The 26,096-nt window shown below is 37.5% G+C and overlaps 1 protein-coding gene across 2 annotated transcripts in view; it reads left to right on the top strand.

The window, feature by feature from the left end:
- The window catches only part of REV3L (REV3 like, DNA directed polymerase zeta catalytic subunit), a 124,028-nt gene that overhangs the window by 66,434 nt on the left and 31,498 nt on the right, over positions 1-26,096 (top strand). The window contains exons 7-18 of one of the 2 annotated variants that reach the window (XM_080388168.1): positions 420-524; positions 1,484-1,568; positions 1,654-1,802; positions 2,091-2,219; positions 4,897-5,134; positions 9,042-9,181; positions 12,074-16,283; positions 16,658-17,637; positions 18,226-18,308; positions 19,549-19,674; positions 21,272-21,464; positions 23,871-23,982. In XM_080388168.1, the coding sequence (XP_080244294.1) occupies positions 420-524; positions 1,484-1,568; positions 1,654-1,802; positions 2,091-2,219; positions 4,897-5,134; positions 9,042-9,181; positions 12,074-16,283; positions 16,658-17,637; positions 18,226-18,308; positions 19,549-19,674; positions 21,272-21,464; positions 23,871-23,982 (6,550 nt within the window). Of the gene's footprint in view, positions 1-419; positions 525-1,483; positions 1,569-1,653; positions 1,803-2,090; positions 2,220-4,896; positions 5,135-9,041; positions 9,182-12,073; positions 16,284-16,657; positions 17,638-18,225; positions 18,309-19,548; positions 19,675-21,271; positions 21,465-23,870; positions 23,983-26,096 lie in introns of those variants that run through there. The other variant, XM_080388169.1, reaches the window with a different exon arrangement.

Consider the following 26,096-nt stretch of genomic DNA (forward strand, 5'->3'; position numbering starts at 1 on the left):
AACTGTTGATCTAAGAATTCATGAAGTTTAAAAAAAAATAAAAATCATTAACTCTGAAAAAAAACAGCTTGTAAGAATAGTGTATTGTCAGAGCAATAGAAAGAGATTTTTGTTAATGCATAGCAGAAGGTTTCAGATCTATAAGGAGAGTAAGTGAAATATGAACATCAAGTATGAGTGTGTATGTGCATACATCTATACATACACCACATGTTTGATGAGAAGACCAGCAAAAGAAATAGGAGATTTAGAAAACTAAGTTAAGGTGTAACTTTTACATAACACTGAATCCTAGAGTAAGGCAAGAATTGCAGTTAAAAAAACTAACAGGTTAGAATGACAAAAGAGGTGAAGAAGAATGTCAGAATCTAATTCATCACACTGATGGACTTCCCTTCATGTATTACTGTATATTTCAGCCCAGATTGGCAGGAACCCTGGTTTACAAGCTATATGGGAAGATGAAAAGCAGCGACGGAGACAGAAATGTGAATCTTCTCAGATTAAGACACCTGAGTCACAAGGTAAAAAAAAAATTAAAAACTGCATCTGTTTATCAAAAACTTCGAATAAGAAGTAAGCAGGAGGTAGAATTTAAATCAGTGTATCAATTTTGAGGGCTTTTTAGATATACTGTTTTGTCAGTTCCAAGCTTACTAGTTGCCCAGTATGTGTATTCCAGTTTTAAAAGCAAGATACATAACCTTGTGTAAATACATTATGATTCAGCTAGCTGCAAAGCATTCTGGGCAGAATTGAATGATAATGAGAGTTAAGATTGCATGGTTTATGATGGAAAACATTTAAGTGTTTAAATACTGACAAAATTAAATGCCTTATCCTGAAGCTTTCCGTGGCAGTTTATGCACAAGGGCAGTTCCTTTGAATTTCTGTGGAATTATAGCTAAGGTGATGTTAGCTGAAAATTCTAAAAGGACGGACAAATCCCTGTATTTTGATGTAAAATTCATTACACAGGGAAGACTGTGCTTTGCAAATTAATTGCATAATGAACAGAGTTATTTTCTGCAAATCTAGGCCATTTCTTTTAAAATATGAATTATATTTGGCAAGTAAGCCAGAGGGTTGCAAGAAGGAAGGAGACAGGTTCCCAACAAAGGCTGACTTTCTGACTGTGGGGTTTTTTCCTGCATTTCTGTGTAATATTATTCAGGCAGCATAAACCAGACTTTTCAAAATTGTTCACTGATTGTTCTTTTCCTGGATGCTCACCTTGGTGTAATTGCTACATGATTTTTAAATGCTGTTGATACTCGCAGTTGCAAATTGTATCAATGAGAGTATGTGAAGTATTTTAAAGTGTTTAAATACACTTGAAAAATCAACCCTTCAACTTGGCACTTAAAATTAATGGACACTTCAACTTTGAGCCTTTTCCTAACAGAATTAGTAATTTTAGTTGCTCTCTGTGTTAGAGTGGTCAAAGTAAAACTGAATAATAAATATTTTTCAAATTTTAAAGACCGTGGATTTATGCCAGCAACAGAGAGTGAAAAGTTTTTTCAGAAGAGACTTAAAGAAATCCTCAAGCAAAATGACTTCTCTGTGTAAGTGTTTAGCCATTTGCCATAAAGTATAGTATTCTATGCAAACTGTAAATATGCATTTAAAAATTGGTTTTCAATTAACTAGAACGTTGTCAGGATCAGTGGACTACAGTAATGGATCAGAGGAGTTCTCTGCTGAGCTAACACTACATTCTGAGGTACTTTCTCCTGAAGCCTTTCAGTGTACGCCAGCTAATATGGTAGAAGTGCATAAAGATAAAAAGATTAACAAAGGTGAGTATTCTTAATAGCATAATTGTTTAGGCATAAATCCGTGTCATGCTTTGGCTGTTTATACGATAAGCAAAGTAAGCCAGGGAAGCTCTGATTGTCAGTTATGAAAAAATTAAGAATAGCTTTGCTTTTGTTTTCGTTGTTCTTAGAGTAAGCGTTTTTAAAATTGCCATAGCAAATAATGGAAACAAATAGTAAAATCCATTTTAATGTGGCTTGCTTTCATAATATGTTGATGCCTTCGACTCTGAAGTTTTTATCTTTTCTCTCTCTGTTGTTCTTTTAAAGAATCCAATAGGACGCATACTGATAAAGAAGAGGAAGCACTTATTAATGAAGAAGCAATTTTAAACATTGTGGAGAACAGTCAGAGCTTTCAGCCTTTGTCTCAAAGACTGAATCAGACTACAGTTTTCAGTGAGTGTGACTCTTCTTCCAGGCTATTTTATTGTTCCACAGTCTTTGTTGTGTTCACTTACCTTACCAGTCATGAAAGAAAGTAAGTAGTTTACCTCAAGGAGTTTGTCAAGCAGATTGAAACTTACACACCACACACACCCCCTACCACCAATAAAAAACCACCTTATATTTTCTAAAAATGTCACCAGGACAGTGTATTTTTGAAGATTACTGTGATTTACTGGTTCACTAAGCCTGTCCTTTTGCCAGGTCAGCTCAATGCACTCTCTTACATGTATTGCTCTTCCTTACACTCCTAGGGTTATGGGACTAAAACTATCAGAATAAAGCAGATTTTGACTGCCTATCTATTGTATTCTTGCAGTTACTGCATCTTTCTCACAGTTATGGTAGAGAACATGCTCATGAGCTGTCTTTAGAAGCTCTGCTGTCTGGAGATACTGAGGGACAGTAGACTGATAATGAGAGGCAAGTTGCAACAGAGCATTTCCCAAAATTCATGAATACAAACCAATGGCTGAAGGCAAAGAAGCAAGAAGTGAAACATTAAAGAGTGGGAGCGAAACCATGACAGCAAACAAATGTGAATGGCACAAGGGGGGAAACAATAAAATAACACAGCAAAGGAATTTGTATGAAAAAATACTTCAGGTAGAAATAACTCAAATACTCTAGAGGAGATGAAAAGCACGTAGTTCATGCTAACTCTCTATACATTCTTATGTAAACTTAAGGTATAATGTTAACATGCACTACAGTTGATACTACAAGGTCGGGGAGGGGAGCGGACAGCTATCTAAGACCCATAGCTTCCAGTGCTTTGATACATACGTGGTGTGGATATGTGCCAGGGGCAACAAGATACAATGTGGGCAACAATATAAGTCTATGGGTAATATAATATACCACAGTATACAGTCTTCACGTGCAAAGAGAGGGGGAGCGGATAGAGTGAGATTAGGACTACTTTTCAGTGCTGTTTTATTTTGCAGAAAGTAGGTGAGATTTTGTTTATGAAAGTTTATAGGCAGGGATTTGGATTTATAGAGAGAACTATAAGTAAGGAAGTGATGTGGGTGTTAGTAGACGTGAGCATTGGTTTTTTTGTTGTTGGTTTGTTTTTTTTTTTTGTTTTTTTTTTTTTTTGAGTGAGAAGTTTGTGCCAAGAGGGTGAGAGCTGGTTAAAATAATGTATAGAGTATGTTTTATGATTATGAATTTGAATTGCTCAGTCTAATAGGAGTGATGAAATGGACTGTTTTTTTCCAGTGGCTAGGAATCAAATGGAGATTTTATGATTTTCTGTTGTTTTCTTCTCATTTTTTTTCTTTTTTTTTTTTTTTTCTTTTTTCTCCCCACTCTCCTTGTTTTTACCATGGGGTTACTAATTGCTGATGTCTTGTGTGACCATGAGTAACAAGCTGCATCTTTTGGTTTCTTTTTCGTAGCATGGACTAGTCTTTAATATGCCTTTGTGGAATTGTAGTGTCACAGGGACTGTGAAGCACACTGCTTCTGCTACTCTTGTGAAGTACACAATAAGGTTTATATTAATGGGAAGTAAAGGCTGGAGTTTAATGATGGACCTCACAAGGGGCAAAGGAGCCAAGAACAGAAAGTACAACTGAAAGTGGGTTAATTCAGAACTCTGGCAAAGGGGATGGTTTCCATTCTAAATGGTTGCATGGTATCTTGTGAAGCCTTTGTAAAATACAGAAAATGCCTTCCTTATCAATGTTGAGATGTATTTTATATGATTCTCAGGATCATTGTAAATCATATGATATTTCCTGAGGAAGGAGAGTAGAGATTGTAGTTCTTCAGCCAGAGGAGAAGGAGAGAGAGAAGTAACAAAGATGCCTGGTAGACTGGAGATCATAAATTGGTTATGAGGTCAGATGAAAGGTAAGCAGGAGGAGAGTGAGAAAAAATTATGACTTGAAGGATGTTTAAGAAATCCAAGAAAAGAATGAGAAGGCAAGTGCATGAGTTAGTGTAAGCTTGGGTCAAATAAAAATTAAAATTTAAAGTAGGAATGAAATCAGGTAAAATTTCAGTGTTTAGAGGAACCTAGGAAGAGAATAGGTTGCAGTGAAAAGGGAGATGAAGTTAAGTGTTACAGTAAAGGACAGAAGGAAGGAAGAACTGGTTGCTCAAATTAGCATCACCTTTCATGAGATGCAGCAATTGAAAGTCTTCCAAGTGACACAGAGAGAAGTGCCCAATAAAGTTAATGCAGCCATTGAAATGGTGAGAGCAAGAGAAGCAGTGATGCTTCAGAAGCTGGCACTCATGCTGAAACAAAAGGGGAGAGTGAAGCTTTACTGAATGTGAGGAGGTAATAGGAGGATGTGGAGAGAGAGAGAGAGGGAAGTGCTTCCAATAAAACTATAATCAAAAGAGGAAGGCAAAAATAAAAAAAGGCCATTGATATTCTAGATAAAGAGCTAGAAAAGATAGCAAATCATAAAACTTGAAAAAATAAGATACGAAAAGAGCTTTGTGTCTGTAGCCTGCCTTGCTTTTAGACAGTAACGAACTAGTAGATTTTAAAAAGTTGAGGGGGTTTTTGGTTTTGTTTTGTATTTAATGATAGACTATAGTCTACCACAATAACTAGTCATTTACAAGTAGAACAAAATATAGATTTTACTTGTATGGGCTTTTTCTGCAGTGGACAGTAGTGCTGATGAGGCCATGATTGATCTGTTGGCTGGATTGGAGAATGATGGATATCAGATGGGACATCACAAAACACTCTGTCACCATCATTCTCTTGGAAGCTGTCGAAATTCTCAGAACAGTGATGATGAAGAAAATGAGCCACAGTGCGATAAAGAAGACATGGAACTTAGCTTGTTAATGTCCCAAAGGTGGGACAGCAGCATTGAAGAGCCTGGGCCAAAAAGAAGGTATATATGTGATTTTTCTTTTCTTCATATGTCCTTTTCTGCCAGATCCTTCCTCCCTCCCACCTGGTTTTCAAGTGTGCTGTGAGACCAGTGAGCTGTAGAGAGGTCTTTGTTGACAGCATTGGAAAACTCTATGCAAATCTTGGGATGGAATACAGTCGTCCACACGATGCTGTGAATCGTCAGTTTCATATGGGAATAAAGATTAAATGTTTTAAGTTGGGCTAGACCTAAGCTTCTAGTTTGCTGTTTGAGGAAAAATTGAGTAGGCTTTTTGTCCTACCAGTCCAAATACAAAGCCCTTTAGTTATAAGCTCCTTTCAAGGTCACAGTACAGATGTTAAGGTGTATCTTGTACATCTCACATGCCTGTAACTTTTACTGAAGTGAATATTTGAGAAGTATTTTTGTGAAGACTGACTGACCCAGAGGCCTGAGAAAAACACCTGTTTGTTTCCATGCTCAAAGCGTAAATCAAAACATGAACGTTGCTCTGCTGGACTGCTGAAGGTCAGCAACTTGAATATATTTAAGGCCATAGTTCTTGGAACACCTCAGGTTGTAGTGACCTTTTGGACAGTGTGCACTGACAGGCACTGAAAGAAGTTCTATCCAGTGTCTTTTTACCCCTGCTTAGGACAGACCTTCTGGTATTTATAATTCTATTTGAAAGATGAGAGACTTCACAGTCTTAACATTTTGGTATTTGGGGTTTTTACATCAGAAATCATAATTTATAGTATAATTCGGAGAGCATGAGAGGCATAGAAATACTTAATCTTTTTTTTTCCTGAAGACATACAGAGAAGTTGTAAAAGAATCAGAAGTTAGATCATTAGTCCACTAGTTCTAGAGATAATTAATCTCTAAAGCTACTTTTCCTATCTGACCTTTTGATTTTCTTTGGGTTTTTTCACAGTATTCTGCAAAGTTGGAATTTGCATCTAAAACACTTAATGTTAATCTTCAGTTTAGTGGTAGTTCCTGTGTAAAACCAGCCTATATCTTGCAGAATTTATTGGCTCAGGCACAGCTCTGTATGGGCGTGACTGTACAATTTCTGGAGTCGGGTAGGATCCTGAAGCAATTAATTGCTTTTATGCAGTAAAGAATCCTTTTTAAAAACTCATCAGACTTGATGAGCTGACTCATGATTAACTCGGTCATATATGCCCACATCTTAATCCCAGACAGAAAGCACTAGAGTGTACATACAAGGTGCCTCCACAGGGAGTCAACTCACGTTCAGAGGGAATTACAAGCTTTGTTTCAGTGTGATCTACAGAATTTGGACTGACTTCAGAAGACAGCATGGGTATCTTTGCCGCCTGCATGATTCTGCTCATGAATAAAGAGCCAGTTTGAGTCTGACAATGGATCCAACCTTATTCTGCTCGGGCAGAATTAGGAAGTACAGAATAAACTGTCTGTACTTCCTAATGAATCCTACCATATCCATACTATCACTTTTCTTCTACTGGGTATTCACCAATCTTCCGTTATTCCAAAAAATACATTGAGGTAATGAGGAGTAACAACACTCTCCTGAGTGAATTAAATGGCTTGGGTTTGGTTTGTGCTGAACGGGAGAAAAAAGCCCATCAAGACCTGAACTGGTTCATGTATGGTTGTATCACACTGTATTACACAATTTTCCTGGAATTTAAACTGATGGGCTTGAATGCGGAGAGATCCAAGTTGTCTGCATCCTGGCTGGGTTTACTAAAGTTGACAAAGGTTTGCTTTATGCGCAGGATTATAGCATTATTCAGGTTGGAAGAAACAACTAAATGCTACATAGTCCAGTGCCCTGTTCAAAGCAGCTTTGGATAGATCAGTTGCTCAGGGCCTTGTCTGGTCAAGGTTTGAGTATCTCCGAAGAGAGAGATTGCATAGCCTGTACAGGCAACATGTTCCAGTGTTTCAACACCCTCATAATAAAGAATGCTTTCCTTGTACATAACATCCCTTGAGACAGCCCTGTGCTCATCGCCCTTCTCATATCACTGCGCGCCTCTGAATCTGGTTTCTTTATACCCACCCACTCACAAGATCTCTTAGTTTTTTCTCAAGGCTGAATAAATCCTGTTCCCTTAGCCTCTCCTTATATATCATGTGCTCCAGCCCCCAGTCACCCTGGTGCTCCTCAGCTGGATTTGCTCCAGTTTGTCAGTGCCTGTCTTGTAGTGGGGTGCCCAAAACTGAGCACAATACTCCAGATGCAGCCTCACAACTACTGAAATTGGCTACTGTCTGGCAGTCATAGCCCAAGCTGCAAATGGCCGCCTTTGCTACAAAGGCACACTGCATATTCTCAGGTTCAACTAGCTGTCTGCCAGGGCTTTTGCATCCTTTTCCACAAAGCCACTTCCCAACCATCTCTCTCTCTGCCTGTACCCATGCATGGGGTTATTTAATCTCATTTGTGGAACATTTGGATTTGTCCTTTTTTGAAGTCCATAAGGTTCCTGTCAGCTCGTTCCCCAGCCTATTGAGATCCCTTGGAATAGCAGCCCTGCTCTCCAGAGTACTGATTGCTCTCCCCAGTTTGATGTACGTTTGCAAGTAGGGCTGAATGTCTTTGCACTGGACTTTTCTATGTTTTTGGAACAGAGGAGGGAGAAATAAACTTACCTAGGTCGTGGCCACTGTGTACCTAACTGTGGTTGTTAGTCAGTTCTCTCTTCCAAGTTATGCTGCTTCCAGACTTGAGTTAGTGTGGAAATTATGTAGCCATATTTGAGCCTTTTGTTCCTGAACTAATAAACACGGTTTGATCTAAGTTGGCTCAGTGCTGAGGACATTCAGATGTCTGTGGTGTTACGTTATATGTAATTCATGCTGTGGTCAAACTTCACAGATAAGAGTTCTTCAGAAGTAAACTGTATTTACATTATTGTGGATTTTCCTTCCTGTAACTTTGAAACCTTGGTATTTATAGCTTTTAAGGCACTACACAGTAATGGTTTATTATATCAAGCTACTAGGAAAATTATTTTTCTCTTAAAAACAAACAAACAGGAAAAAAAAAGACAACACCCCCCCCCATACCTAAGTTCCTTAACGTTTATCTGGATTTCTCTCTTGTAGCCACAGAATAGCTTATTTCTATGAAGAATTATTTCCATCTCACACTTTTTTTTTAAAGAAGAAGAAATCAAATTGCTAAGTGCTTCCAAAGTGGTAATATTCCAGAGTGTTTGGGGTTTGGGTTTTTCTATGTAATTTTTTAACTTCCCCCCCCCCCCAAGCCATGCCACCTTAAAAACATGAAAAATTCATAAAGCTTTTATTTGTGGATTTACTACTTCTTTTTCCCCAGCAGGTTTATGACTGTAAAAATGGCAGTGTAGAACAGTTAACTTAGTAGAAGTGGCTTAAGTATTAGCAACAGCAATTTCAGAATGTTCAGGGAAGGACGGAAACAAAGATATATGGTGGTTGTGCTTTAGTTAAGCCTTCCAAGAGAGTGAATTGTTATAATACAGTAAAGACTCCTTAACAAAAAAAAAAAAAGGTAAAAATCTGTTTCCTAAGAGCTAAACTGAAATAATTTTGCATAGCTGGTTTAGTCTTCAAATTTCAAGTGCTAAAATTAAACCAGTAAAATTGAGCATCAAAATACCTTCTCTATAACTTCTTAATCTAATGAATCCTTGAATCCTGCTGCTTTTGGCTGTAGTTTTTAAAGGGTTGGTCACCAATGTTGCCTCTTAAAATAGTAACATTGAATAATATTTTGAATTTCTCAGTGAGAAATGTAAGAATTTTTTTTGTTTGTTTCCCTTTGCTCTCCCAATTCATACAGTCATACAGCACCACACCCCTTCGATTTTGAGGTCCCTGTGGCTATTGGTATTTTCTAAGAGAAGTATTGTGTATTAATTTGTCCCTTGATTTTCTTTAGGTCAGCTGGCAAAAATATGCATCGAAGTTCAACAGAAGAGGATTCATCTTCAGAGGAAGAAATGGAGTGGAGTGGTAACAATACACTCCTAGCTAATCTCTCTATACCTCAGTTAGATGGGACTGCAGATGAAAATGGTGGTAAGTAAATAAAAAAAATCAGCTTTGGAAGTTGAATTACTACCTGGGTCATAGTTTGTTTTCAGATCAACTTGCTAATTCTCAGAAGTGTTAAACATTTTCAATTCTTGTTTCAATTGGAAGGAAATGCTCTCAACAGATTGCAGAAGCAGGCCCTTAATATCTTCCTTATCAGCCAACGATATTTTATTTTCAGTGCCCCTCTACAAATTACCAGATTCTGCTTTTCCTATTGTATTAATGATCCAAAAAGGGCATTGTTTAATTAGTTTGATGGAAAAGATAGTTACCTTGTTGCAAGGTGTATTTTTCTGTTACTATTTGTTATGCAAATATGGTATTAAAATTAATGATTCTGTAGGATTGCTTATCCTGCCAGGATTGCACTGTAAATAGTAAATGTATTATTGTGTAAATTTAGATGAGTCTTTGCAAGTATTTATCTCACATGCTAAAATATAGTGAGCCTTTTTTTGAGCTTATGTTTCATTCAGTAGATTGCATGTTCACATCCTGGGAATGCATGAGTTAAAACTATGCAGTGGGAAAGCAATACAGAAGAAAGTGCCCTTCAAAACCTATAAAAAAATTAATCTGTAGAGATATTTCTTGTAATTTCTTTATAACCTGCTATCTTTGATCAAATAACCTTATTTAATAGAATGTACGCTTTGAGGTTAGGCAATTATTTTTTTTTATTCTAGTAGACAATTACATATTTTCACATTTATAAAATTTTGTTGAGCAAAAAATGTGAAATATATGGATCTTGTAAGGAGAAATATATTTATGTATTCAGAGTTTTCTCTGTATTAGGTTCATTTTTCTTGGTCTAATAAACAGTAATCTTCTTTGTTTAGAGATGTCGTATTAGCCATACTTCATCGCCTTTAAAATTTGAAATTTGTGGTTAACATCAATTTGTACAGAAACTTCTTTCTTAATCCGTAGTACAAACTGGTTAATTTAAAATCTTGTTTGTGCTCATGCATGTACCTCATTTCCTATTACTGCATTTGCTCTTCAGGGCAGAAATGTAACCCTTTACAAAATTTCTGTATTAGTTCATGCTTTTGAATTTATTTGATGAAAGATCATTTATTAGTATATAAAATACATACATCTTAATATATCTATTAGCAGTTCTTTATTAGAGAAAGCAAGCTATATGATCTTATTACATAGACAACTACAGCTATTCTTCTGTGTTCATTGTTTAAAGCATAGTTTGCTGTTTCCTTTGCTTTTACAGGTATAATGGTAGGGTTAATACATGACTTGATGTACTACTAATAAGATTTGGTTTTGCAAAATATACAATTGTAATTTCCTTATTTGCAGTACTTTGTAATTTAATGTAAAAAGGGATGCTTCTGGCTAATGAGACTGTATCTTGAACATTTCTTTAAATTCTAGAATATTTTAAGTATATGAAATACCACATGCAGAAGAACATAGAATAAGTTTATTACTGTGAGCTTTTACATCAGCTTCTTAATATAAGAGATACATTAAATTCAGAATGATCTCAATGCATTTCCTCTAAATTAGAAAATGCTTATTCACACATGAATCTGTGTCTGTAACTTCTGAGTGACTGACAAATATTTTTGCCATTTTTATATCTGAATAGTCAGATATCTTCCAAGTGTTCGTTGGCCATTTTCTTGGTTTTCAGTTAATCATCCTTATTCTTTTTGTGGACTCCTAACCTCAAAGAATCATAGGCAGCATCTCCCAGCTGTGTTTCACAGCAGAGAGACTCTGTGTATGCATTAGAAAATGTTATTAGAAACAGATTGAAATTTCCTTTTTTTTTTTCTCACCCAGCAAAAAACAAATAAATTGCTAAGCTGAAGGCAGCATGAACCTAAGATAATCCCCAAATTGTTTGAGACTTACAGTAAAAACTCAAAAGATCCCCTGACAGTGTGAAGTGCATGCTTCCAGGTCATACAGCATGTTTCATGGCTCCTGTCCCCCTTCAACATTTCACCTAAAGATGTGGACACATGAACAAATTGCAGTGTGCCCAGCGCTCTGTGGCAATTGCCTCCTTCAAATTACTTGGTGTTCATTGTGTTTACGAGCAAGCACACAGTCGCTGCAAACCAGTTGTTTTGTGTACTTAGCACCTGCCTGTCTGCACTTTAACTACATTTACTGCAGGATAAGTATCAGTGAAAGAGAAAGAAATCATCCCGGGTATTACGTGATGAGTCTGCACAGGACAGTTACCACAGCACATGCTGGTTGCAGATCAGCGTGGGAATGTTAATGCATGGATATGTATTCATGTTCTAACTAAACAGTGCAAGCTCCTTGCATAAACACCTAAATGGGTGGTGGATTGCTCTGCTTTATAAAAGTGCAGCAAACGATGCTTAGCACACAGAAAAATTAAAACATGGCAAGGGATTTGTATTAAGATAGCACTTCAGCCTTCTGTGCAATGACTTTTCTGTAAGGGGAAAGTCATCTAAGTAAGTTCTTTGTTTTTCAGAGCCAGTCAGTATGCATGCTTCTCAGGGACAAAGCAGGATACAAGCTTTTCTAGAAAACAGTCTGTATTGAGTTACCTGAAAGTGATTTTTAGAAGACTTCTTTCAGAAAAGCAGCATGAAGCCTTTGGCAATTGTATGCCAGTCTACCATTTATGAGTAGCTGACAGAATGGCTGAGACGCCAATGTACTGAAGATGGGATTTTGATAAAGCAACTCATGTACTCTGGGGCTGTAGTTGTCATGATCATAAATGCAGTATGATTTAGAAGAGTTTTGTTTGTTCTTTGAATGGGAGGGCTTTCAGGAAAATGTTATTAAAATGTTTAATGTCTTAGGTTATTTTTTTAACAGGAAAACTAGAGTAAAATCGCTTGTCTTCCATTTCAGACAATCCTTTGAATAATGAAAGTTCTCGAACTCACTCCTCCGTCATTGCAACAAGCAAAATGTCTGTAAAGACCTCAATCTTTCACAAAGATGCTGCTACACTAGAACCCCCATCTTCTGCTAAAATTACTTTTCAGTGTAAACACACAAGTGCCCTTTCTAACCATGTTTTGAATAATGAAGATTTAGTAGAAGACCTCTCACAACCAAACACAGAAACAAGACCTGAACTTTCAGTCCATTCTCTTACAAAAGAAAGCACTTACTCAGCAAAGTACCCAACTCCATTCAGCAATAGTACCCATGCAGAAAACTCTCACAAAGACAGTAACAATAAAGATACTCTCCCAGTTCCTTCACATGAAAATAACATTTTTGAGTATGAAGATGATATTTCATCAGTGAGCAGACAGATACCTAGTAGGAAGTATACTAGCATCAGAAAGGCTGAAAAGGATGTCTCTTTTATGCATGTGGGCCGCCACATTGGTGACAGCATGTTGAATAAAAACTTATTTAACTTTTCTGAGTTGAGCCACTCCAGCCACTCCAAAGGTAAAATGTCCTCTGAAGTAAGTGAAAAATCTAGCAGTGCAAGTATAAATAGCTTTTTTCCAGCAACAGTTACAGAAAATTGTGAATTGGTGTCTTGTTCAGGAGGCAGTCGAACTGTGGTACATTCACTTGAAAATAACACTGATGAAGGTGGCCTTAATAAGCTTAAAATTAGGTATGAAGAATTTCAGGAGCATAAGGCAGAAAAGCCAAGCCTCAGTCAACAAGCAGCACATTACATGTTCTTTCCTAGTGTTGTTCTTTCTAATTGTCTCAGTCGACCACAGAAGTTAGCTCCTGTGACATATAAATTACAGCAAGGCAACAAACAGTCCAGGTTGAAGCTGAATAAAAAGAAACATAGTTTTATCAATCATCAAGAGCCTGCAAGTGTAAATGATGTTGCATCAGTGAAGGAAAGCTGCTATACACAAGGTAATGCTTGTAGTAACATTCCTGATAAGGACAGTGCTTTACCTAGTGACTTAGTTCAAGTTCCTGTTGAGGCTTTTGAAAACAAAATGCCTACAAGTACTGCTAATTATACTGACTGCCAGTTTGCAGATGGATCTCTTGAAACTGAGCAGTCATTTGGATTATGTGGGAATAAATACACGCTCCGAACAAAACGGAAGGTAAATTATGAGACTGAAGACAGTGAATCAAGCTTTGCTGCACACAACTCAAAAATTAATCTACCTCAACCTATAGAAAGTGTTGAAAGTTTGGATGGGTCTCAGAAGTCTCGAAAGCGTAGAAAACTTTCTAAAAAATTGCCACCTGTTATTATTAAATATATTATCATCAATAGATTTAGAGGGCGAAAAAATATGCTTGTTAAACTAGGGAAAGTAGATTCTAGTGAGGAAAGAGTAGTACTCACAGAGGAAAAAATGAACTTATATAAAAAGCTTGCACCTTTAAAGGACTTTTGGCCAAAAGTTCCTGACTCTCCTGCAACCAAATATCCTATTTATCCACTGACACCAAAGAAAAGTCACAAAAGGAAAGCAAAACATAAGTCAACCAAGAAAAAAGCTGGAAAACCACAAAAAACATGTAGTAAAAATATTAAAAGAACTTTATCTTTCAGAAAAAGGACTCATACAATTCTTTCTCCTCCTTCACCATCCTACAATGCTGAAGCTGAAGACTGTGACTATAACTATAGCGATGTTATGTCTAAGTTAGGTTTTCTTTCTGAGAGAAGCACAAGCCCAGTAAACACATCTCCACCTCGCTGCTGGTCTCCCACTGATCCAAAAGCAGAAGAAATTTTGACCAACCTGGATAGAGAAGCTTTATATAGTAGGGGGCCCAATATGTACAACAGCAAGACTGTTAATTCTAATGTAGGAAAAAATAGTCGAGCAAAAACTCAGGTTAAGAAATGTAAAAAGAAATTTGCTAGCCCCACTGTATCTACCAAGAAAAAGAAAAAGATTAATCAGGCCGATAAAACGGTAGATGATGGAAAGAAGAAACCTAGAACAAAACAAAGACAAAAAACAGCTGAAAAAGCACCCTCGAGAAAGCGTGTTGTGTTTAAAGATGAAAAAGGAAATGCTCGCTCTGCTGCAGAAGTGAAGTTTGTGCTGAAACGTCAAGATCTGCCTGAGATTTCTTACAACTCTGTCAACTCACAGCCACTTCATAACCGGAAAGACAGTCCCCTTCCTGGCTATTCAGCAGGATATCTGCCATCAGCACAGCTTCCTTCAGCAGCTGATGCACAAGGGAATTCATCAGGCTGTTTTCATTCATTGATGGAAATTGATAAGCCTGTAGATGCACAGTGTTTACCTGCTCCACAAGAAGACCCTCATTCATCTTTCACATCTACTCCTGTGGCATCTGGAAGGGAAGTACCAAAAATGAGCTCTCAAAGGCCCAGGACTCAAAGTGCTGTGTTTAGAATGAAGGAGTCTGCTCTCATTCAAAACATATTTGATCCATCTAATCACTCAACTCAGGTAACACAGAATGCACGCATCTCTAAAGATAAGACTTCTGCAAAAGCTGAAGAGATAAAAAATCTGCAAAACAGATACTTACCACCAGCCGGGAAATTAAACGAGGCTCATGACTCTTTGGACACAGCAAAGATGGATCAGTTACATGCCTCTAACTATTTGCATTGTAAAGACAGTAATCAACAGCAGATCTTCTGCTTACCAGAGGCATCCAAGCATTCTGATCCTTGTTCTTCTATTCTTAAGTCATCTGAAGAAAGCCCTGGGCCACTTCAGCTGCCTAAGAACTGTTTTGTAACATCTTTGAAGAGTCCGGTGAAACAGTTAAACTGGGATCAAAACCAGAGAGGGTTTATTTTGGATATATCACATTTTAAACCTGAAACAGTAAAACAGAGGTCTCTGTCAGAAACAACCATGCAACCAAAACCCATCACCCAGTATAAAAATAGGACTGTAGTGGCCCCATCAGCGTTCAGTGAAGGACAGTCTGGCCTAGCTGTTTTGAAAGAGTTGCTCCAGAAGCGACAACAGAAAGCTCAGAATGCAAACGTTACACAGGAACCATTACCGGCTAAAACACAGCTGAGCAGGAGTCTACCATGCCCTCTTGAACAGAATAAAGCAATCAAAAGGTCACGGTCAATCGCATTGCCAAGAAAATCTCGTGCTCCCAGGAATACAAAACCTAAAGAAAAAACACCAAAACTGTCAAAAATGGAGTCTTTAAGCCAGCAGATCACCAGTCGCATTGATCACACTGTATCTGATGACAGCCCCATTTTTTTTTCAGACCCTGGTTTTGAAAGCTGCTACTCGCTTGAAGACAGCTTGTCTCCAGACCACAATTACAACTTTGATATTAATACTATAGGGCAAACTGGATTTTGCAGTTTTTATTCTGCAAGCCAGTTTGTCCCAGCAGATCAAAATTTGCCCCAGAAATTCTTGAGTGATGCAGTTCAAGATCTTGGTTCTGGACAAACAGCAGAAAATGACTTTCTGTGTCATAATGACAAAAAATCTGAGGAAGAAAAGCAACATACTTCAAGCACAAGTAAATGGATGCGGTCTGGTTCTCTGAGCCCTGAGCTTTTTGAGAAAACCTCACTGGATAATAATGAGAACCACTGCCATAGCCAATGGAGGAAAAACGTTCATCCTTCAACTTCTAGATCTAATTCTATCGATACCTCTTGCACACAAGAGACTGAGGTCTGTTTAAATGAAAAATTCAAATTGAATAGAAACACAGTAAATAAAGAGAGATTTCTTAACCTTTCTCAGCCAGCCAGCTCAGACTGGATTCAAAGCCACATTAGAAAAGAAACCACTTTTGAACCCTGTCAACCACTTGATTCAGTTAATACCTCTTTTACATCCATATTGTCTTCTCCGGATGGTGAACTTATAGATGCGGCGTCTGAGGATTTAGAATTACATGTTTCAAGAAACAATGAGGCACTAACTCCAACTCCAGATAGTTCACCAAGATCAACCAGTTCTCCCTCACAATCAAAGAATGGAAGTTTCACGCCTCGTACTGCTCACATTCTTAAGCCTCTCATGTCCCCACCCAGTCGTGAAGAAATCATGGCAACTTTGCTGGATCATGATCTCGCAGAAACAATTTATCAGGAACCATTTTGCAGCAATCCTTCAGATGCCCCAGAAAAGCCAAGGTACTGTGTTAAATGCATTTCTGCCTACATATGCTTGTGATTATATTAAATTTAATTTATTCCTGTAAACAATTTTACACTGTTATGTGGCACAGATGCATAAAAGATCCCATCTGATATGCATACATTTGAAGTTGAAAATTACTGTACTTCCTGTGCAAATACCCTTTTTCATTCATGACACTTTATTTTTTTTATTGCTTGATATTGTAGTAAGTGGGAATGTGCCTGCTTGGTTTGTAAAAGAAAGATATTGTGCACAGGATTTCCATAGCGAGAAAACTAGTTAGCAGGACTCTGCTTGTATATCATCTTGAGGACTGCATGCAGTGTAGTTTAGAGCAAAACAACAATTCAAACTGTTTTCTTCACAGGGAGATTGGAGGACGGCTTCTCACAGTGGAAACTAGACTTCCAAATGACCTGCTCGAGTTTGAGGGGGACTTCTCATTAGAAGGTCTACGACTCTGGAAGACTGCGTTTTCAGCAATGACGGAAAGTCCTAGACCAGGGTCTCCTCCTTGTAATGGTCACTCTACTGTTAATAAAAGAGAAAGTAATAGCCATAAAACTAGTGAAGACAAAAAAATAGTTATAATGCCATGCAAGTGTGCTCCAAGCCAACAGCAAGTTCAGATATGGCTTCATGCCAAAGAAGAGTATGAACATTTCAAGAAATTGCCTAAGAATCATCCTGCTGAGCTGGCAAAGGCAGCTGAGAATTTCAGCTCTTCAGTATTGTCTGAAGAGAAATCTGTAGAAGTAGTAAAAGCAGCTAAAGATTTACATTTATCTAGCCTGGAAGGTGAAAGACCTATTGTGCCTACAAAGAATTCTGCTTCTGTGGCAGAAACTACAAAAACACAAACCAAGGAAGTCTGTGATAAGTCTGTAAGTACTATAGGAACTTCTATAAATACTAAAAATTACATAGACTCTAATAAAACTCCGTATGAAGCCAAGACACTTAGTACTTCAACACTAGAACATGATAAGGAGGAGGAAGAGGAAGATTATTATGTCAATTATAGTTCACCAGATTCTCCAGTACTTCCTCCTTGGCAGCAAGTAGCATCTCCAGATCCCAAGCAGTCCAATTTAGAAGATGCAGAGTGGAAAAGTCAGGATATCGTTTTGTCTTCTGTGGAAGAAAATGATGTCGTACCTGTTGGAAGTGCACAAAACTCTCCATCCACCCAAGGGGACATGAGGACATCCTTTGACACATCACCGTTTCCAGTTAATGGAGATCCTGGAAATCCTGAATTTGTTTGCATACATAGTACACCCATTGTGCAGATTAAAAATCAAGACAGACTACCTGAAGTTCTTGGTTTTACTCCTTTATCCACAGGTAAATCCATTAAGTGATTCTAATGATACACCAAAAGAATTTCTGAATATATTATATTTCTTTTGACATAATGATAAAATAATTGCATCCCCACAAAAATATACTTAAAACTTGTTTTGGAAAGGAAAAGGCCTGTGCATTGTTGTTAAACTAACTGTTGAGTTATGAAAAATGTCTAGAAGCAGAGCACGCTTTTGCTTCCTGATGGTCTCTAGTATCTGAACTCTGAAGAACTGATTAAAAACTTAATTTAATTAAGTATAGCTTATTTTGGCAATTTTGAAATCTTGTTGGTTGTATTGCTTGTATTTTCCAAACATAGTCTCAATGTAGAGTGTGAATAACATTTCACTGTTCAAGGTGATAATGATGTGAGGTTTGGTAACTTACTGGTCTTGTACTATACGTTCCTTAATGTCCAAAATACCAAACTGTAATAGTTGTGCTTTGGATTCAACAGAGAATAAAGTTGTATTTCTTTATATAGATAATATTTTTAAACCAAATGCCTCTGGTTTCTAGCATGTTATTTAATGCCTAGACAATATTACTGAGGCTAAGCAGTTTTGTACTCCTCTATGTTTACAGAACCAAAAGCCCAGAAACTGAGCCACAAGAGAGGAAGTAATACTGATAGTCTTCAAAGAGTACTCCTAACCACACAAATTAAGGTAGATAAGATTTATGTACAGATGCATTTTTATTATGCCACACATACACATTTCCATTCTTTCTTGTTTTTTTCTTTTGCTATCAAGATCTTGAAAAGACATTTAAAATGGTAGGGTGCAATTGCTGTGGTATCAGTATACGCTCAAAGTTAGGAAGAAGAAATCAGTTTCATTTGTGGGGTGGGGAGAAGTTGGATATGGACAGTATGTTCTGTTTTAGGGTAGTGAGATGCTAATGAAACACTAAAGAGGTGCCATGTAAGGCTGGTTTTTTGCTCTTTTACTTACAACATCCTTTTTAAGTTTAATTGTGATTTCCCGTGTGTGTGTATATGTATGTGTATATATATATACACGCATGCAGATGTTGTATATTATGTATCTCTGTGTGTATTAGTTTTCAGACAATGTTCTAAGCATTTTCTGAAAACAACGTAGCCCAGGGGTCCTCAAACTACAGCCGTGGGCCAGATACAGCCCCCCAGGGTCCTCAATCCGGCCCCCGGTATTTACAGACCCCCCCCGCCAGGGGTTGGGGGGAAACCAAGCAGCCGCAGATGACTGCCTGCCACTGCATCCGCGCCGGCCCCCTGGTTAAAAAGTTTGAGGACCCCTGAAGTAGGCAATTAATGGCACTAGTATGCTGACAGAGTAAAATTTCTCTAAACAGTGTTTCTGTTCCCTGTGTTGGAAACAGAAGAGTGGGCTAGGTGCGTTACCAAAATGACCCATTCGTTTTCTCTTTTGTTCTCAACATACCGGTATTCACCCAGTTCAAGTGCGTATTTAAGTGTACCCTTAATTCAGTGCCTTCAAAAGTGGTGACTGAAACAGGGTGGTTTGATGAATTGTTGCTCAAGAGAGAATAGACATTTGCTGGTTCCCCTGTCCGCAGGCTTCTAAGAAAGCCTGTATGTGTGGGAGTGTTTGGTTTTGGTTGGTATGTGTTTGGGTTTTTTGTGTTTGGTTTTTTTTTTTTAAGTATTTCAAACAGCCTCTTGGTTTACTATGAGGTTTCATTAAAAATAAATACTAAAGGCAGAAAGATACAAGTGTTGTTTCCGTGTTGAAAAGTGACATGAGGAGATGGTTGAAAACTTTTTTTTTTGTAATTGTAGTGTAGCGTTTACATTTTCATTAGATACATTTCAATTAATATTGCATGTTAATTTAACAACCTGTAGTTTTCTCAATATTATACTGTGTGTTTTTCTCTTCCCACCCCCTCCCCCTCAATAAGAATCAATTTGCTGCCCTTGGTGCTCCAAAGAAAGAGACTTCTCAGATTGAAGGACCGTCTTTAAATAACACTTACGGTTTTAAAGTCAGTGTGGAAAACCTGCAGGAAGCAAAATCTTTACATGAGGTAACTTATTGTTACATGTTACTTTATAAAATGTAAATTTTATAAAGTTTTATAATGGCAGAATTTAAAAATCTTTTCCTCATTCGTCCCTACCTGACTTAAAATTAATCAGTGTGAGACGTCTGCAGCTTTAAGTAGTTGATCGACTAGTTTCAGCTTGGTCTTCAGATGCCTTTATTTTATAGTATTGAACTAAATATTGCAGTATTTTTGTTGAGGTGGTGGTAAACCTTTCTTTAAAAAACAAAAATAAGGGAAAGATCAGAAGGAAGTAGTAGTAAGTTTTGTATAAAAACATTACTGGGAAAACTAGTTCACCGTAACTTTCATGAATCGTTTTCTTAAGAAACAAGGCATCAGGCATCACCCAGTCAGGTCCTCCCATTGTGTCTACATGCTACCTTCTGAACCTGTTGGCCAATTTCTAGTGTATTTAACAAAATGGTACGTGTTTCAGAGAATGTCTCTACATATTTCATGTAGATAGGTGGTTGGTGTTGGAAAGAGAGATCAACATTGGGGCTGGAGAAAGGGATGCAGTGTGAATACAGTACTACTGTGTTGGGCTGCTAATTGGTCAGCCAACATGTACGTGCTCCCAGACAGTCACCACATCTGTGGCTTGAAAGCAGCTGTTGACAAATTTACAGATGAGATGGGGAGGTAGCAGTTTTGTGCACTGAGTAGGTGACATAGGAGAAGCCACAAGAAACATGATTTTGCAGGAAATTGAGATGGAGCTTGATAGTAAAATTTCATTTCAGTGATGGCTGCTGTAGCAATTTAGGATGCAAATCTAGAGGAAATGATGCTGACCCCAGGGCAGCTTACATATTCAGAAATATTTGTAACTTTGCCCTTGTAATCTCTCCAGCCTGCCCATTAGTCCACACTGTCAAGTATATTATGCAAGACAACAGAGCAACAACACAGGGATGAAACAGTATTAATTACTACAGTACTTATTGTAGAGTCAAAACTGTACAGTATGTACAACTGTACAATATATAGGGATTAGCATTTTCTTAATGGAAAAGATTCTGCAAAAAGCTATGGCAATATAATGTGGAAGTTCATTAATGCAAGTGAAGGGAAAGTTAGGTGTTCTCCTTATCTCCCTGTAAGTGACTTAGTCTCCATGCTTGTTTGCACATCTTTGGTGAGGGAGGGAAAGGAAAATAAAGAGGAATGGTGTTCCTTGCTCTTGATCAGTCTGGAAACTTAATTCAGCTCAATATGCAAAGCTCTTTGAAAACATTACAGGAATTCACTGATGCGAAGCTGAACGTTTCTGTTTGTGTTTTCTGCTTGTGGTAGAAGATGGTAGTACTTGGAAACAAATAATGAATTTTAATAATTGAGTATTAAAAATGTATTAAGTGATTAATCTTTTTTGTAAGATAATGCTCTTTGCCAAAAAGTGAGATCCAGAGATGCATGTTTAATTACTTCTGTTAATTTTCAGGTGTGACCTCTTAGTTACAATATAATACGACCATATAAGTGTCTGCAATGCACTAATTTGCACTAATACTCTCTTAAATTTTTTGAAGAAAGCTCCAAAACATACTAACTTATTCTATTTATTTGTCGGTAGGTCCAACACCTTACCCTCATCAGTATGGAGTTACATGCTCGAACCAGACGAGATTTGGAACCAGACCCAGAGTTTGATCCGATCTGTGCTTTATTCTATTGCATCTCATCAGACACAGCGCTGCCAAATACTGATAAAAAAGAAATCACTGGTGCTATAGTGATTGATAGAGACAGGACGCTCTCAAGCCAAGGTTCCTATTTCTTTTTTTCTTAACGTATTTTGCAAAAATGCTTATTTTGTAGTAATCAAACAGTAGCAAGCAAAATATAATCGAGTATCTATATTACTACTTAGCTCATTTAATTTTGTCTTGTTGACTGTTGGATGAATGGCCGTATTAAACAGAGTTTTCCTGCTTATATCTTCCAAAGAACTATTGCATGGGCTGTAAACCACAAATAACATACACATGTGCAAAATATCTATGTTTGCGTACTTGTGGACAAGCCCCTGCAGTGTTCTAAAAGTATAAAGAGGAAAACCTGCCTTTAGTTTCCTACTCAAGTTGCTGGATAGCTACAAGTAGAAAATGTTAAAAGCAAGACAGTATGTTTTATATTTTACTTAAGGGTTATTTTTGTGGTTTTATCTGATCCTTTTAGGATCTAAACAGGGGCCCTTATTCTATTGTACCTTTTTGGCTTTGTTTAGACCAGTGATACTCAACCTGTGGCTCTAGAGCCGGATGTGGCTCTTCATGGCCCTACAGGCGGCTCTCGCAATGTAGGCATCTGATCGGCGCTCCACTCTATCAGGCAGCGCGGGGAGCACTGAGCAAATGGACCAGCAGTGTGGGAGTCGCTGAAGTTCCCCCTCCCATAGGGGGAAAGAAAAGGAGCTGCTGGGATCCCCCCACAGGTAAGAGTAGAGATCACCTCCCACCCAGCAGCTGTGGGGCAGAATGGGGAAAAACTCGCCCTTTTGCCCCTTCCACCCCTCTACCCCACTCCTTCCTAGCAGCCAGAAGGGGTTGAAGACAGAATGCTGCTGGGAGAGAGGATGCTGATGTGTCATGTCGTGATGTATCAATATGTGACGGTGTTGAGGCAGCATCATCACACATTGAAGTGTCATGATGGAAAAAAAATCACACTGTTGATACTTGATTTTTATGGTGCTCTACAACTCCATTTAATAAAGAAGTGGCTCTCCAGCTGTTAAAGGTTGAGTACCACTGGTTTAGGCTAGTAAAAAAAAAAAAACCCAAACAAAAAAATTTTTTAAAAAGTCCTTTTTTCTTTCAGGGTTTCTTTGGCATTGTGAATGTGTATTAAACCACAAAATACTGTCTAAAATTTAAGTGTGGACAAAAACCTATCAAAAAAAATTAGCATTAAGGCAACAGCTCCTTCTTTTACCAGTTTATTTTTCAAAGTATTGTAGATATTATGTTAAGCTAAGTTCTTTTTATTCTTAGTGAAGTTTATTCTGGTGTTACATGCTTGTTGTTACTATCTTTAAAAAAATTATCACCGTGATCTTGACTAAGTGAGATTTTTCCGCAGTGTAGCCACTATGGCTCCCTAGGTGTGTGCCACTGATAAATTATCAAGAAAAAGCTCTCTGTAAAGAGGTCCAATAATATTTTGAAAACCAAAAGCTTCTGATCTGTTTTTGTTAATGAAATAAAATGATGTGTTTAAATGTTATTGTGACATTTCTTGCTTTAATTGATGTGTGCTGTCAATATTTTTGGGTTCAGACTTTTTTGAGTTCCCTGTGGAGTGACTTGACGTTGCGATACATCTTTTTTTTCCCCCTTTTTGTATTACTATTACTTTGTAAGTTACAGTACTCATTTCAACATCTATTTCTGAAAGCACACTTTTAATTCTCAAGATCTTAAAAATGTGTCAAAGTAGAATGCCTTTTAAAAACTCCAGATTGTTGCCTTAATCAGAGATTCTAGTATCTGTTGTATAGAGAAACCAAAAAGACAAAGTATGTGTTGCATATAATTTATTTAAAGAGGTTTTTTTATACGGAAGGCAAATGCCGAGTTCTTGCATGCATACAAATTTAGCTATTATTTTCACATTATCAATGTAGACACTTTTAATGTGCACTAAGTAAGCAGTTGCTCATGTTTTTCCATTTATATTAGTAACTGAACAGTGTTTAAGAATTGTACTGAAAAAAGAACTATACTATGTTATGTAGCATTTTCGTTCTTCAGAGCATTTGCAAAGCACTACTCTTAAGCTAGCAATTAAATATTTTGCATGAAAACACTGTGTGAGCTGTTATGGTCTTTTAATATTTCTTACTCAATATAATTTTCTAATAGATGGACTCCTTTACATGTAAAATGGTGACATTTCTCTTAAAACAAATTTATTTGTATCGGAGAATTTGTGCAAGATTACCACTATGGTAGAATTTTACAAAGTGAGAAGAACACACTTTTCCACCCAGGAGGAACAAAATAAGTCCATGGAATTAATTGTGATAGCAATTCATGTTAAAGATAAAAATAGGTTGTATTCCATACTTCTTTTGAGTTGTATGTTTTGTTCTTAAGTAATATTGTTAACTGCAGTCATGAAATTCCTTCTAAATTGTAATGATTTTTTTCTTTTTTTACTTTATTTTCTAGGGAGCAGAGACCAAGCCCCCTTACTCACAAGATCTGGAGTTACAGGACTAGAAGTCAGTTACGCTACTGATGAAAGAACTCTTTTCCAGGAAGTAGTGAATATTGTAAAAAGGTAGCATATCTGTACGTTCTGCTTTTATTTTTCAGGCTTGGTACAGCAGATTTAGTTCCTTCAACCCTTGCCAGTCTCTCAAATACTGATTTTTTTTGTTGTTGTTGATTCCCTCAAAGGCTTATTTCTAGAGTGGACAAGCATGGTGGTCTTTCGAATAAAAACGCTTTTTGCTTTTCCTTTTCTCTGACAGCAAGAACGTTCAGATCCTCTTAAGCAGCTGAATTACAGTCTTGAAACTAATCAGCCATATAAGTAATGTTCTTTAACATACAACCTTTCCTGTTAATCCCAGAATTCATTGCACATCTCACTCTGAAACTCTCAGAATAGTAGATATTAACAGTGCTGAGAGCTACAGAAGACCCCTCAGATGGGAGGCATTTTTCTAGGGAGTGAGGCAAGACAGAATAAACCCTACATGGCACTGAGACTGCTGTGGACAGATTAAAATAACTGGTAGTTGAAAAATCAGTTTCCTTCATTAGTTTTGTCTTCTCTGAATGGAAATCCCCTGCTCTGTCACACTTGGAAAACTGCTGGTTTTCCCCATCTCCACCAAGGCTGGGAAGCCTGTTTGATAGCCCTCTCGGCTGACGAGTAGGTGGAATTACAGACGTCTCTCCAGACCCAACTGTCAGAGGTGCAAAGCTGTAAAATTGCACGGAAAAATAAAACGGATTTAAACTATGAGTCACCCTGCTGGAATAGAGGCACAAGAAAAGTGTGTACTAGGCAGAGTACATTTGCAATTCTTTCTCTCTCCAACCAGAAAACCTCTGATGAGAAAGACTTTGACCAACCCCATGAAGCCAGAATACAAAAAGAGTTGCTGAATGCAACCAACTCAGGGTGGGTCCTGACAGAGCAGCAGATCCCTGTTCAGAGAAGACAAAACTCAGGTAAGGAACGTAATTTTATTTTTCTTTCTTGGAAATCTAGTGCTCCATCAAACTTAGGAAAGTTACTGAGAATGAGAAGCTGCCAGTAAACGAAGAATTCCCCAACAGTTGCGTGGAAGTTTAAAAAGTGACACAGAGAGTATGGGAAAGAGAACTCAGCAGTTAGAATATGTATTTATCGCTGAAGAACAGAAGTCTACAACTGCACATACCGAAGACATTACAGAATGAAAAAAAGCATGCAATTTTTGTAGTACTTCAAGATGGAATGTACCAATCACCGGGTTGCTGACTGAGAGATCTCTTCAAAAGAGATCTTCTCTTTCAACACTGTGCTAGCATGCCTTTTTGACACAACAACTTTATCTCCAAAAATTTGAGTTAGTTAACTTGTATTCCTGGAAGATAAAAGATTGAATCTGTTAATGGAGAGGAATTCTGCTGTCATCGTCTTAGACTACTTCCCTACCCGCTCTATGCAATGTCACCTAAGGAATCAGATTTCTGCTGCATTCTCAACAAATACGTTTTTAAAACTTGGACCACATGTTCAGTTTGCTGCTTTTTTACCCCTTTATTTTCCGAAGCCTAGGTGAAAGAGAATAAGAAATTTTGCTGAAGTAAATGTTTTATATTTCTTAAGCACAAAACAAGTGTCTAGACTCAGAGTAGCTTTCACTGAAGGAAAAAGTATGGTAAAACTACTTGATTAAAAAGTAGTGGACTGCATAGATCTTTCTCAATGGAAAATGGACAAGCAAGCAGCTTGAATGAAAACTTCAATTGGGAATTATTTTTTAAACAATCTTCCGTTGCTCTTTTTAATGTTTTTTTTTTTTGCAGCACAAGCTAAGTACTCCAGTTGTTCTGGTAGGTGCACTAAATAGTAGATCTGATAGGTTAGAGAAAGAAAACAATCAGACCATGTTTAAGAAGCACGACCACTTGGGGTTCATGGAGCAAAACTCAAAATCACCTTCATTTATCAGCAGAGGACCATTATCAGTATCTTATGTACTGATGAATGCATCAGGCTAGAGGATAATAGGTTCTTGTGACCAAATAGCGTGCCCAGCTTTTGGTTCATGTTCTTGGCCTCTTTGGCTGTTGGAAGGAAGGATGGAAGAATGAAACTCCAGGTTCCTGGCACAATGGATGACAGGGTATCTATTCAATCTTTATTGTCAATACCATGAACAGACTTTATCAACT

Source organism: Falco punctatus (genome assembly GCF_963210335.1).
Source record: "Falco punctatus genome assembly, chromosome: 5".
NCBI lineage: Eukaryota > Metazoa > Chordata > Aves > Falconiformes > Falconidae > Falco > Falco punctatus.